The sequence below is a fragment of the Mus pahari genome, chromosome 14 (genome assembly GCF_900095145.1).
Source record: "Mus pahari chromosome 14, PAHARI_EIJ_v1.1, whole genome shotgun sequence".
Taxonomy (NCBI): domain Eukaryota; kingdom Metazoa; phylum Chordata; class Mammalia; order Rodentia; family Muridae; genus Mus; species Mus pahari.
Genome location: NC_034603.1, coordinates 43,584,122 through 43,599,134, shown reverse-complemented (window position 1 = coordinate 43,599,134; position 15,013 = coordinate 43,584,122). Strand labels below are relative to the sequence as shown.

Here is a 15,013-nt window from a genome sequence, read left to right as displayed (position 1 = left end):
AGCAGACCTATTTGTGATGGCAATAAAAAAGTATTTCATGCCTGGAAGGAAACTTTAAATGGAAATTATAGGAAGCAGCACGGAGAGAATTAAAGTCTCATTGTATTAGGTATGCTTGAGCTGCCGGGGCAAAACACCCCGACTGCGTGGCTTACACTACAGAGACCGATTTATCCCAGGTCTGGCTGGTAGAGCAAGATCAAGGGCTGGCAAGACACATCTGGTGAGGGTTTCCCTCTGTGGGGCGGTGGGCGCCCCCTCCCCAGGACTGTACTCACCTGTTAATCAAGGCTTCATGTAATTCTTCCAAATAACTGGAATTTAGGGCACCAACGTGGATTAAGGTTGGGGACACAAACTTTCAACCCACAACACTTTATCAAAGAATAAACAAACAAGTCCTGGGCAGAAAAGCAGGTAGAAACTTCAGTCCTACCTGGATTGCGGTGGTGCTGCCTTTAATGCCAGCATTTGAGAGACCTCTGTGAGTTCAAGGCCAGCCTGGTCTACATAGCAAGTTCCAAACCAGCTAGGGATACACTGTCTCAAAAAGGAAAAAAAAAATCTTAATACTTCCATTTTTGTAGTTATATATTAAGATCTGTCTGATTCCCTTTGTGTGTATGGAGACAGACAGATGAATGAATGAATATGTGTGTGTGTACTATGACATAGGTAGGCCTGGAAAACTTCATACTAAGCAAAGGAAGCCAGAGTCAAAAGCTACATATTGTATGATCCCTTTTATAAAAAAATATCTAGGCTAGGCAAGCCCATAGATAGATGCATGTGCCTGGGGTAGGGAGCATGGCGGAGGGGAGCAACTGCCAGCAAGGACAGTGTATGAAAATGTTCTGAAATTGAATAGTGGTGGCAGTTGCCCAGTGTTATGACTGTAGTAAAAAGCACTGTCTTGTATTCCCCCTTAAAGGGTGAATTTTGTAGGATATGAGTTATGTGTCTCCGTTTTAAGGCTTGTGAGGAGCTTAGAGTGGCTATTTCAGAATCCGCAAGTCGACGACCGGATGGGAATTGAAGCACAGTGGTCCCGAGAACATACGGAAGCTGAACATAGGGATTTTTCAACTCGGTGAGGGAAGGCATGTTGATTTAATAGCCAGAGTCAGTGTGGTTCTGCTTCCATGTGAGTCCAGAAACACATTATAGCCCAAAATGCTAAGAGTGAAACAAGGAGCCAGGTGGTGTGGCCTGTGCCTTTAACTCCTAGGTACTCAGGAGGCTGGGCCGAGAGGACCATTTGATCATAGAGTTCAAGGCCAGCCTGAGCACCACAGTGAAATCCTGTCTCCAAACCAGTGAGTCCGTCGCTGGAAATATTGAAGATGGAGGAGGTGCGGCCCTGCCCTCTGGGTTCCTAAGGAGAGCTGGGGGACAGGTAGACTTTCCTCCTCAGCTTGCTCCATTCTTGCTCCTCTGGGGCTGAGGTACTGATTTATGGCAAGGATGCCAGTTAGTGACCCCGGGGAGGCCCATCCACAGTGAGACTCTGGCTCTCACACCAGGAGGAGGCTTCAAGGAGTGGCCCAGTCTAGGGCAGCCTCTGGGTCAGGTAAGGCCAGCCTTGTGTGACACCTGGTTTCAAGTGGCAAACCAATACTGGGGGTACGTGGCTCATTGATCCCTTATCAGGGCCTACCCCTCTCCCCCACCCACAGTGTATACATACCCTCTACCTCTTCATCCCCTTAGAGATGGCAGACATCAGAAAGGTCAGGGCATGGCACAGCTGCAGCTGCCTCAAGCTCTCTGAAGCTCAGAGGCTAATGTGTCCCCTCCCTAGAAAGCCTAGGTCACAGCCTGTCCCCTCCAGTCTTCTGCCACTTCCTCCTTCTTGCCTGGGTCCTCCTTCCTAGATGATACACTAGTTACCTCCAAGATCTGCGCCAGAAAATACTTCAGGGTTTTGGATTTGTTCCATTTGGGTAACTGCAAGAAAAAAAAATTTGGGGTTTCGATACCACTTCACAGGCTACTAGGGTTTAAGCAAGGTTTTCAAGATCCTGACCTAAACAGGGAAGACACTGCCGCCCTGTGGAAGCAAGCATTGGGGTTCCGGTCTGGCTCAGCTGCTCTGCAGGTTTATCAGGGGTGGCCCTTACTGAGTTACCCCCAGCTGACCTAGCCCCCTCCAGGGGGCCAGCACCTCCTAGAGAAGCCGAGTCATTGGAGCTGCACTGGCTGGTCCAGGGCACCCTGTGATTCATGGTCATTATCTCATTTGAAGCTCAGGGCAGCTGCAGACGGTGAAATTGACTCTTTGTGATGGATGAGACGGGAAAACTGTACAAGGTCACGTAGGCTGCCGGCTGCACCGAGGGCTGTGGACCCAGGCTCTTCCTCATGAGTGGACCACATGGCTGAGCCCTTGTCACCATCAACACATGGCTGGCTGGGCCCTGTCTGATGGTTCGGGGGATTCTTTTCAAGTGAGGGGGTTGTTGCCAGGCTGCTGAAGAAGGGGGTTCTTGTGGCAAAGGAGGGGTGACCGGAGCTATTCTGCCTGTCTGTACTCTGGGCTCCCTCTGCCTGCTGGGCAGCTTGCGTCAGGCGGCCTGAGTGGCTGCACCTGTTTCCACCCCATCCACACTCTTAGGACCCACCATCAGCAGGGTCCCCCATCTCGGCTCAGAGCAACCTTTTAGCATCCAGCCACCATTAGACATAATGGATGGCCCAGCCAGTGTCTTCCAATTAATTACCATCCAGCCACAGAGCTGAGTACTTTGTGTCTGACAGGGGGATGAGTTTCCTGTCAGCCAGGGCATTTAAGTGGAGGCTGGACGTTACAGTGGGTGGATGGGTGGGGTCTTCTGCATCAGAAACTGGGAGACGCTAACCATGGGCTGCTGGTGTGTTGCTATGCCCCGATGTTAGCACCTGTCTTGGGGTGGGAGGTCACTGTGGCCTGAGGCTGGGAAAGCCACAACGCCCATGTAGACTTTGAACCTGTGACCTCTGTCTTGTTAGCACAGAGCGGTAGCCGACTGGGCTAATAAGCAGGCTCCATAGCCACTGATTTTTCCATCGAGTGCATATGCCGTTTCCTGACTTCTTAACGCGGCAAGCTATTTATACCCGCCAATCCATTCATTCTTAATGAGCCTCGGTTGTGGATTGTAAAATGTTTTATTTTCAGACAGGATTGCTCACTGCCCAGAGCCAGCTGTTGCTATGCCTCCTTCTTCCATTCTCTGAGCCTGAGAAATTAGCGTTTTGGAAGCTCAGGACACACACACACATACACACACACACACACACACTTCCTCCTTGGACTCTGAATTGTCTTTTTTGTCACATCAGCTGGTCCTGGTACCCGAGTCCCCTGCAGTATTCAGAGTTCCCGGGAGGATGTGTTGGGTGCTGGGGTCCCAGTTGGCTATAGCAACTGAAAGAAGGCAAGGCAGAACAGACAGGGGTGTCCATATCAGGAGGGAGGATGCCACCTGTCCTTGGGGGCTGAGACTCTGCCTATTGATAGGCCACAATCTGGTGAAGCAGGTGACCTGATCTGGCTGGCTGCTTAAAATTCACTGTCACTTTTTTTTTTTTTTTTAACTGCAAAGAACCCTCAATCTGAAAAGAAAATGGAGTTCTGGCTTCTCTCTTAAAAATCAGAAGGTCTGCCAATACCGCCCTCTCAGATAGCAGTGGCTTCCCGTTCCACGGATGGGAGTGTTCTCTGGTTTGACACAGTCCCCAGCCTTCCCTGTTGTCTCTCGCAGTCTTTCGGTGCTGCTGCATGTGATTACTAAGGAGGGAGATCTGGGCCCAACGCAGTGGTCGCCTGCTTACCTTGCATGCACCAGACCCAGGCTTCCATCCACACATCACAAAGGAAAAAGAAAAATAGAGATTCTTCTGGCCCACGTCTCTCTAAAAAGAACGCAGAGGAATGGCTATGGAGAGGCTACTTGTTGCAAGAAAATTGAGCAGACTTCCTGGGGCTCCTCATGTAGGCCACGTAGCTCACTGTGGTAGAAGGCAGGACCCTGGCTGTGTCACACGTGAGTCACTACATGTGGCCCTTGCCTGGCCTGAAGACACAGCTCTTGGGGCCTTTGGGGCTTGGAGGGAAGAAAGCCTTGTTGTAGAATGGTGCATTTCCATCCCATGAGGATGGGGGGAGGGGCTGGAACAGTGTCCCTTCTCTCCCAGTCATCCTATCTTGGAGTTCAAGGACCCCTCCAAAGGAAGGAGCCTCAACAGAGGAATTTTGAACAGGTAGCAGAGCAGTGTACAGATAGTTCAGGGAGGCCAGCTCCACAGCAAAGACCAGCCCCCCTCTCCATGTGTGTACCCACACACACAAACTCCCTCCCCATCTCCCGATAGTGCCCCCAAAGCCTAATCAGATTGCCCAACTCCATCTCACACTGTGCTACGTGCTCAGAACACGCCTTCCGCTCGTCTTGCCACATCCCATCTCTGCTAATTCTACTCCTTGCAGGGGCTTTACGGTCTTGAGATGCTGTGGAAGGTAACTAGGGCTTTTTAGTTTATTTTAAATATAAAGACAGTAGAAGCCACCAAACATACACAAGGGCACACAGCCCAAGAAAGCAAGAAGGACCAATTAGAGAGAGGACCAAGAGTCACCTGAGAAGGCACCTCCACATCATTGACTCTGGTCTTCACAGTGCAGGACCACTGTCTGGGTAAAGAAAACAAGTGCAAGAAAGTCAGTTTGTCTGGGCTGTGGGGGTGTCCTAGCGCTTGGATGTCAGAGGCTAGGGAAGAGGCTGTGTGTGTGTGTGTGTGTGTGTGTGTGTGTGTGTGTGTGTGTGTGTATGCTGTGGTTCTCCAGCCCACTGTGGCTACCTTTCACCAGGTCCAGCAAAGGACCTTTAGCCTTTGTCCTGTGCATGTAGGAGGAACAGAGGGGTCTCGCACCCCTCTATCTATCCAGCTGTGCTATCCAGCAGCTCCCCAGTGGTCGCTGCTGCAGATTCAGGGTTTGCATATGCGGTGGGGTCTGTGTGGGACTCATGAGCTGATTACCCACTTCTTCCTGGAGCATGGCAGAGAAGAGGGCCTACAAGGGAAGAGTCAGGCTATCTCCCTTGATTGCCCCGGGACAGAGTGCTGCACTTGCCCATTTACAAAAGGGGGCGCAGGGCACAGAGTCCAAATAGCGTGTGTAGTCGTCTCAGCATAGAGGGGACAGGAAATGCCTGCAGTGTTCTCAGAGTTACAGCTGTGGTCCTGCATTAAAGGGAAAGCCCACGCATGTGGCCTCGTCCTGCCTTTAAGCCCTGGGTTATGCTGAGCAGCCGTCTCAAAACAGGAGCCTTAAACAGAGGAGAGTCCCACTCCACACCTTCCCCTTCCCACAGAAGCCCCTGCCTGTCCCAATGTCTGTGCTGGCTTAGTAATTGATTTCCCAGAGCAGAAGGACCTCATTAGCCACACCAGGAAGGTTAGGGGCATGGCTGTCACCTCTAATTAGCCCAAACCCAATGACAGCCTCAGGGGATTAGCCAATTCCATATGCAAGGTGAGGTCTTGAGGTGCCTTGCCCTCCTGGAAGCTGTGTCTGGCTCAAGTGCAGCCCAGGGGGCTCAGAGCTGCCCCTGGGGCCAGCTGAGCTGAGCTCGCTGTACAGAGCACAGCATAACCCTCCGTAGCTGCACACCTGCCTTCCTGGCCAAACCTACAACTTCAGCCCACACACTCTGGACTGAATGGCCTTTGGGAATAGGAGTGAAGTGAGTAGAGCTGGGCCTCCCAACCCTGCCTGATTCCAGTAAAGGGCTGGGGGTCAGAGTGCTGGTTCTGCTGTACACAGTTCCCCTCCTGGACTGCCCGTTTGTGCCAGGGCAAGGTTGACATTGCAGAAGGTCCCAGCTGATTCCTTAGTCCTCCCAGGAGCGTGGCAGGGACAAGGGCCCATCAGAGCCCGGCAGGTAGCCCATCCTCTTGCCAGTCTCTGAACACAGACACCCGGGGGCTGAGACTCCTCTAGGTGGAAAACTATGACAGAGAAACTGGGAGGGAGGGAGACAGAAACTGTGGTCCAGGGCGGGGGTACGCCCAACACATGGGAGGCCAGAAGAAAGACAAAGGGGACATTACAAGGAGAGAGAGCACACAGACATGCACGCTTGCAATCCCACTCTTAGGAACCAAGGCAGGAGGATTTCACATCACCTGAGTCACATCCCAAGATACAGATTTCTTGATCCTTATGTATTTATTTCAGGGGGTGGGGCCAGGCGGAGGTCAGAGAACAAGTTGCAGGAATGAGTTCTGTTCTCCTAACTCAGACCGGCAGCTTAGTGACAAGCACCTTAAGTCCGGAAGAAACGTGTAAGGCTCTTGTCATCTGCCAGCCAAGGACTGCAGGACAGGCAGGCTCCCTCTTTTGGTACTGCCAGAAGCCAGAGCCACCATGTGTGGCCTAATAAGCACATACACAAACCAGTTCACCGCCCCCCCCCCCCAGGGGCTTCATCCAGAGTTTCCATCCTCCAAAGAGCCCATTGCTTAGCTTCAGCTTTCCCTAGACTGTTTGGAATACCTGGCATACCTACCAGGTATTTTGTACCTGCTTAAATGGTGTTTATTTGTAAATCCCTCCTCTTCCAGGAAGCCCTCTCTGGTCTCTCCCACACTGTCATACTCTACCCCATTCTGCATATCCTGTTCTCTCTCGGAACAGTTCTTAACATCCATCCTCCTCCTCTCCAGAGCTCCTCATCTGAGGTCAGGGGACCAGAGGGTTTTCACACCAGCAACCACATCTCTATTGATCTGTGGATTTGTCTTCATTAGCTGGTGCCTCCTATCTGTCTGTGAGCCCGAAGGAGAGAGAAAATTAAAATCGATGCTCATGAATAAGCCAGCATGGGACCCCTCCTAGCCCCAGATCTGACTTCTCAGTCAGCGCCGTGCCTGTTGCCTTTTCCTGCCCAGGGTCATCCTCAGATCCCTCTAGGGGCAGCCTTGAAGGGTGTCAGGGAAGGAATGCACCGAGCTCCCATGGCTGTCCCTGGCTGCACACTAAGACAGGTTGGAAGCGTACCATGACTCCTGTCACCTGGTCCCAGGGAAGGACAGGCAGGCACTGTGCCTCTTCTGGCTGCCAGTGAGCCCATTTCTGGAAGGACAGGTTCCCCTAGCCTTGGGCCATCCTCTTTCCTGGATGGAACCCTGGGGACAAACCAGAGGAAGAGGCCACTGCTCCCCTCCCCCACCCCAAGAGCAGCTTGCTTCCCTGGGGAGGGGGGGCATCTATCCCATCGGAACTTCCCATCCTCCACCCCAGGCCCTGCCCAGGCTGAGGTCATCTGAGTGTCCTTCCAGGAAGAGAGAGGAGAGGTGCCTGGCTGGGGCTCTGACGTCACTGTCCTGCTGGCCTGATGAACTACTTATTTACCTTTTACAGACCTTAGTGCCCTGCCCAGCTCAGAGCATAGTCACCAAGTGGCCTTATCTAGGGCCAGGCAGGCTCAGGGAAGGAGATGGATTTGGGTCACAAGGTGGCCTTCCCCTGGGTCGCTCCAGGCAGGGTGAGGAGGTCAAAGCAGGAAAAACAGAAGTGGAGAAGTGGAGGTGGCCAGGTGGGCGGGTCCCCTCTGTTCCTGGGGCAGAGGACTCTGGGCAGTAGAAACACATTGAAGAGACTCCTGGGCATTGCATTGAACTCTGATAGCTTGTGTAGTGTTTGGTTTTTTTCTCTGCTGGATCTCATCTTGCTGGGCATTTTTCTGTCTCTATCCCCTCCCTCCTGTCCATTTCACAGATGAGACAAATTGAGGCCTAGGGTAAGGTATTTGCCTAGATGCATCCAAGCAGAACCAGGGTTCAAGCCAAGGTAGTGGGCATACATGAAACAGCCTCCCTGATGCCAGGGCCCATGAGAGAGATGAATCAGCTACCTGGAGAGTTTTCCTGAAAGTTTAGATTCTTTGGGCGAGACAGGAGCATGGACAGCAATATACTCTGGGCAAGGTGAGAAAACAAGGCTTGCAGCCAAAGATGGACATGGGTTTGAATGCCAGCCCAGCCTCTAACCATGCTCTGAGGGGGTCCTACGCTCTCCTCATCCTGTGAAACATAGCTGGAGCATCCGCATTCCCTCAGAACAGTCCAGCCTCCCCTGTGAAGTGGGCTGGGCCCAGAGCATAGAAACAGGCACTGTGCTAGAGGACATGAGCCCAGGATGTATGTCCCTGGTCTTTGTTGAATTCTCATAGCCACTGGAGAGGGATCCATCCTTCACCCACGGCTCCACTGAGCATAGCCAGGGAAAGAAAACACCCTAAGGGGGCACAGCTGGGAAGTGACCCAAACCCGAGTCAGGGGCACCTCATCACCACCAAGCCATGACCTCCACCTGCTGCCACCCAGACAGGGACACAGACACCCCATAGCATCATAGCATACACCTATTCCCGAGTATGAGAGCTAAGCCGTGCTGGCAGGGCCAACTGCATCTGTGCTGTGCCAGTCTGGTGGCCCAGGAAGGTTCATTGCCCTCCCCAAGGCCTAACTGTCTTTCCTTTACGTTAAAAATATTTTTTTGTTTTTAGTATGCAAAATTTCCCACCATCTGCTGCTGCTTGGCAGAATGTTGGAAATATTGTCGAATTTCCCTAACTCCCAGAGCTTCCGGAGACTTTGGGCTCCTTAGAGCAAAGCAGCCACTGTTCCCCAGGGTCTCCCAAGCTCGCAGCCTGCCGCTATCTTTGCACTGGGCAGGTGGATATGGCATGGCTCGGGACAGGGGGATGGTTTCCCGGTCTTTCAATCTGACAGGGACATCAGCAGCCTGTCCACTACTGAGCTGACCTCACACTAAGTCTACACAGGCAGCTGCTGGGTCAGTCTCTCAAGTTTTGCCATGACTCTTGAAGAGGTGCCTAGGATCGTGGAGAAAAGGTGATGGCTAAGCAGAGCCTGGAGACCGGTTCTAGTCCGCCATCCCTGTCCCCTGAGCCATTCCAGCTAGGTCGGCAGCTGCCACATGTGTCCTGTGAGGCATCAAGGGAGATTTTCCAAAAAGGAAGAGTTCCCACCCCACCCCCCAACCTGCCTCATGTACCAAAACTCAAGAGTTTCCATGGTGACAGTCAAATTGCAAATCCATCCAAGAATGAACTAGAGAGGGGGAAAAAAAACCTGCCCATCCCCAGAGAAACAGGCCCGGCTAGCTCTAAGCTACCCAGCCGCTGCTGAGGTTGAGGGCCCAGCATGATGGGAAAATCTCGGGAACATCAAGGCCCTCCAACCAGTGGGCCAGGAAGTCAGGTAGCCAGCTGTGAAGGTCCCCCTCCTGCCTCGTGGTGGGGCCCTATGAGTCTAGGTAAGAGGCTAGGCTTCTTCAGGCTTTCAGAACAGGGTCTCCCAGGGTTTTTCTACCTCTGTCTAAAAGCCAAAGCACAGGCAAAAAGGTGCTCACTCCCTGACCTGTCGCAGATGCTACCTCCAGACATGCCTAGCGACTTGCAGAAGGTGGAAGAGCAGAGGCCAAAGGTTTATTAGCCTAAGAGCTTTGTTTAGACCCTGGAAGATTTCTCGTCCTGATCACCGTTCAGAGGGAAAGCAACATCGGTGGCAAACTACCCCAGGTTTGGGGTTTACAGAGACAGGAATGAGAGAAGGCTGCTTCCGTGACCACTGCGACTTGGTGACGTATTTGCGAGGCCCACATGACATGCAGCCTCCTCTCTGTCTTTTCCCCAGTGACTGTAAGTGGCCACCTGCTAGCCAACACTGCCCTTCTTTTGCTTTTCAAGAGCAGATTGGAAATGGGATTTGAGTCTTCAGCACATAGACCCGATGGCCATGGCCGAGTCCCAGCTTAAATCCCCTAGGCATGAGGCTAGGCAGACGGTTCTGACAGCAGTGTGTTTGTGGTATGGGCTTGAGGACAGAGTTCTCTCCCTGGCAGCGATGTGAAAAGTTGACAGAGTGGTGGCACACCTGTACACCTAGCACTGGGATGGAGGAGACCGACAGGTCCAGGGCTTGCTGGTCCGCTAGCCTTGCTCAACTGATTAGCTCCTGGCCACCGAGTCTCAAGAAAGATGTAGTGATAGAGGAATACACTCAACACCAACCTCAGGCTTCTATGTATGCACATCACATATGTAAGCGCACACACGCACACTCACACATATATACACACACTACCCAAGCCTGGCCCAGCTTAAAACTCTGGGTACAAAGAGACCAGGCAAGGGACAGTGTGTCTGAAAGAAATGAGTACTTCTCAGCTGGTCCCTGCTTTGTGATCCCATTGTGAGATTGTCACCAGAGGCTGTTGCCCCTTTTCCATGGCTGAACCTTTGGGCTCTGTCATAGGAGACAAGTTAAATGACAGTAGCTGGAGGAAACTTTCCGAAATTTGTGATTTCTTTTAACCCTTGTACAGCACAGCCATCCTTGACCTCCAGGTGATATGGCACCCGACCCTCACTCCAGGGCTGTGCCGACTCCATAGACCCTGCCTAGCAATTTAAGACTGCTCCCAGGCCCCTTCTTGGAACGTATACAATAGATGACAGAATGCAAGGGGTTACACCATAACCAACTCCTGGGACATCCGACCCCACCGTCCCTGTCCCCTTGGTATTTGTTCTCTGACTCTAACGGATGCAGGTGTCACTGCGCATCTTAGAGCCCTGTGCCAAGTCTAGTTCCTAATTGCCTAAGTCCCCAGATTGGCCACAAGGAAGATGGAATATTCCAGGTCAGGAAGCAATGATAGATCATTGTGAACGCCTCTGCCCGAGAGATGGAGAGACCAAGGTGGAGGTTAGTCACCAACTCCTCACAGGGACTGTCCTACCCCTTTTAGCATTAGCTAGCTGCCATCCTGTTTTCCTGTATTGCCCCAGTGGGGGGTGGGCATGGAAAGCTACTTGCTCCAGGTGTCTTAACAAGCAGCCCCACTTCCTGCCCACCCACCCCCACCTCCTGTGTCTGAGGACCCATGTGGTTAGTGTTTAGTCAGCCCAGCAATGAGTCAAAAACGACGACGACGTGTTTGTAGCAGTGATGCCCGTAGGGTCTGATGTCTGAGGATTCGAGTTCATTCTAGACCTGGAAAAGGAACTACAAAAGCAAGACAGGTTCTTACCTACAATTCTCATGAACCCAGCCCCATCCCTCTTCTTCTGGGTTCTGTGCCATCAACGGCCAAATCGGGAGTTTTGCCAGTGGCATATGAGAGGAGGACCAAGAACAGAAAAGGGTGAGAGGCTTAAGCAGAGGAAGACAAGCCAGGGACAGACACATTCATCACTCAGAAACAGGAAATGCACACAAGCCTTCTCTTGGAGGACAGGGGTGTGGGTGTGACCCTCTAGATGATGGGAGCCTTTCTATGTCAGCTGGAACACCCCGATAGTGTTTTCATGGGGAAAGCTGACAGAAGCACCCACAGGAAGAGACTGTCACCGTCTTCCTGGTGGGATAAGGGATGGTCTTGGAGGGAGGAAGGGCATCTAGTGCTCATGGTGGGGAGGCAACAGATTCAGCTTCTATTGAAGGGGGCTAGTGAGGTTACCCAACTGGTGGGTGCTTACTTGGCATGCACAGAGACCTGGTGTGGGCTGGAGAGATGGCTCTGTGTTAAGCCTGCATAGAGCTCTGGTAGAGGACCCAAGACCCCTTAGGTGGCTCATGACTTCCCATAAATCCAGCTCCAGGGGGTTCCAGTGCCTCTGACCTTCATGGGCACCCGAATTCACATGAATACACACACACACACATATATACATACATCTTCAAACAGAAATCTAGGCATACTCAAATTCCCAGCATGCAAGTGGTAGAGGCAGATGGGTTAAAAATTCAACCATCCTTGGCAATTCAAGGCCCTCCTGTCTCAAAGAAAAAATCCACTTGGGTAGTAAAACTAGCAGGGCACAAAGACCAAATCAAGGCCAACACTATATCATTATCAGACCTCCATTAAGCACCTACTATGTGCGGGCTACTTGGCCTTGAAGAGCCCAAAGCTAAGACTCTTCGCCAGCTTCAACTTTGGCTCCTTGTTTTTGTGACCTGAGTCCCTCAGCCAAAAGGTGGCATAAGCTAAGGCACAAAGACTCTCTAGAAGGTTCTGGATCTAGGGTGCCAGGTGGAAAACCCATTTCTCCTACCTTTCCCTACAGTCAGTTTTCCCAAGTGATCAGTACTTCCTTCCTCTGCTGGTGCCTCTGTTGACAGACCACAGCTGCAGAAAGAGCCTGGCGCTCAGGGCCCTGACCCGCAGCCGTGGTGGAGTGTGTGTGTGTTCTCTCCTTCCCACAGGTGGGATGTCTTAGTCAGGGTTTCTATTCCTGCACAAATATCATGACCAAGAAGCAAGTTGGGGAGGAAAGGGATTATTTGGCTTACATTTCCATACTGCTTTTGATCACCAAAGGATGCAGGACTGGAACTCAAGCAAGTCAGAAAGCAGGAGCTGATGCAGAGGCCATGGAGGGATGTTTCTTACTGGCTTGCTTCCCCTGGCTTGCTCAGCCTGCTCTCTTATAGAATCCAAGACTACCAGCCCAGAGATGGTCCCACCCACAAGGGGCCTTTCCCCCTTGATCACTAATTGAGAAAATGCCCACAGCTGGATCTCATGGGGGCATTTCCCCAACTAAAGCTCCTTTCTCTGTGATAACTCCAGCTGTGTCAAGTTGACACAAAACTAGCCAGTACATGGGACCTCTGGCTCCTGAGTTGGGAGGAGGAAAAGGCTCTAGAGCCTGGTGAAGCACACTCACTAGGTGAAGACCTCACCCACCACCTCCCTCAAAACCACACTTTGCATTTGAAAGGAAAGTCGGGGCTGGCTCTGAACCTCCTCCTGCTCTGTGATCAGAGTCATGGCCTCTCAGAGAACTGGTTCCCTTTGACCCACATCTACTTATTGTCTTTATTATAACTCAGTTACATGCTATGTAAATTAATCAAGAGAGTTAGAAAAGAGGCCAGAGCTATTTCATTAAAACCAAGATTTCATAAAAGTCTTGAAGGAGCAACTTTCCTTTTTTTTTTTTTTTTTTTAATCTATTGAATTAGGCGTGGGCAGGCCAACTGCAAAAAGCAGAAGGATGAAAAAAAAAAAAAAACCTAGTAAGATTCTGCTCTCGTTCTATTTCCCAGGGTCTTTAGTCTCCACTGATAAGAACGTAAGCCAGGATCACAGGCCATGGTACAGGTTGGGCCACATGGGCCCTTTTCAGAGAAGTACCCCGGGGCTGCCTCAGAAGGTTGGCACACGGATGTGCGTCCCTGCTTAAAATTAAAATAGAACGTTTGAGGGATGGATATAGCCTGTATCATGACGCCCACGGTCGATGAACCAGCCAAATATGGTGTTGAGTGCAGAAACGAGGGTGTTCACCGAGAGCTCCCTCCGAGCCCTCGCTCCTGGCGGGTGGTTCATGACGCCCCACCGTGCATGGCTGGAGAAGATGCAGGTTGGCTCCCTACCAGGGCTCCTGATGAAGGAGAGTTAAGTGGTTAGGAACCTCAGCTAGTCTTCCAGTGTTAGGAGTCCGCCATCATCACTGACTGCCCTGGGTACACGCCCCAGTCTCCTGCCTGTGAGATGGAGGAGGACTATCTCCTACCTATCTGAAGCTTTTGTGAGTTCGGTTTCTTCTCCATGAAGCCATGGCCTGTGTGTTCAGTGTGGCCAGGTAGAGACCTCAGAGTCCCTGTGCCTACATCAAGGGTGGTCATCCATTCCAACCAAGGAAAAGGGATCCAGCCCACAAGGAGGCCATGATGCGATGCGTGAAGATGGCTGGCTAAGGAGTGAGTCTTCACTGGTGGTGCTGGCCATGTGGGGTCCATCCTCCTTAGCTGGTGGGAAGGAGCCCCTGGCCCTTCCATTGTTTCTCATGCCCCAGACAAAAGGGCCGAGCTGAAATTCTAGGTCACTTGGTGGTGGCAGGAGGGAGGCCTGCCCTGCCCCACTCTGTCTAAACAGGAAAAATAATCATGACTTCCTCTGCTCTGTCTGTTCCAGTGGTTTCCAGTGACAGTGACAGTGACTCAGATCTCAGCTCCTCCAGCCTGGAGGACAGACCCTTACCCTCTGGGGTCAAGGGCACAAAAGGTGACAAGCCTAGAGGGGACTCAGGTAAGCGTGGAGAAATCGGCTGTTTGCCTCCAGAGCCTGAGGTGCTGAGTGGCGGGCGTTTGGGTTTCTTTGGTGGCCGCTTCTCTACTGGTATCTGTAAGGTGTCCCTAGAAAGGAGTGAATCTGGTGGCTCAGCAGAACCAGAGAGGCCAGGCCCCTCTAGATGTGAGGGGTAAGACAGGGCCGGCAGGGCCGCTCCCTTTGCACACTTTCCCCAGGAGACACCCTGGTCAGTGTTGCTCAGTTCACCTTGTGAATGACAAAGGGATGCAGAAACTAAGTATAGTTCCCCGAACCACTGTCCTTCTGCCACACAACTGCAGTGGGGTCCCTGGCTTATGCCATCGCCTCCCGACTGGTATATGACACTGCATGTGTCCTCCTCAGCACAAATGAGGTGGAGCAGGCCATCTCCAAAATCCCTTCTCAGGCTGAGCCCATTTTATGAGTCTTGACATGAGTTAACCTGGGCAATGCGGTAGAAGCTGAGTAAGAGGAAATGGAAGGCTTTTCCTCTAAGCACAGGAATGGTCTTCCGAGAAAAGCACCAGCTTCCTTTTATGTCCTCCTGGGTCAGAACTAGGACCTTCGAAGGAAGTTTCAGGGGGGGCGATTTTACTGTGTAAAGCGAGAGCCCTACAGTATCTGCCAGAAGTGCCAAATGCCTGGCACACACACTATACCATCTCTCCATCCTGTGCCACGGCAGACATTACTAGTTGATTATGGTGCTCTTTCCCGCAGAACCCTGATGCACCTTCAAAATCCTCCTGCATAGTTTCCTAAGTGCTGAAAACTACTCCTAGACTTGGCATCGGCTAGCCGGGCGTGGTGGCGCACGCCTTTAATCCCAGCACTCGGGAGGCAGAGGCAGGCGAATTTCTGAGTTCGAGGCCAGCA

The 15,013-nt window shown here is 52.0% G+C and overlaps 1 protein-coding gene across 2 annotated transcripts in view; it reads left to right on the top strand.

Moving 5' to 3' along the window:
• Rph3al (rabphilin 3A like (without C2 domains)) overlaps positions 1-15,013 on the top strand; it is a 138,282-nt gene that overhangs the window by 120,384 nt on the left and 2,885 nt on the right. For both annotated transcript variants that reach the window (XM_029546600.1, XM_021212654.2), the window contains one exon: positions 14,000-14,113. In XM_029546600.1, the coding sequence (XP_029402460.1) occupies positions 14,000-14,113 (114 nt within the window). The remainder of the gene's footprint in view (positions 1-13,999; positions 14,114-15,013) is intronic.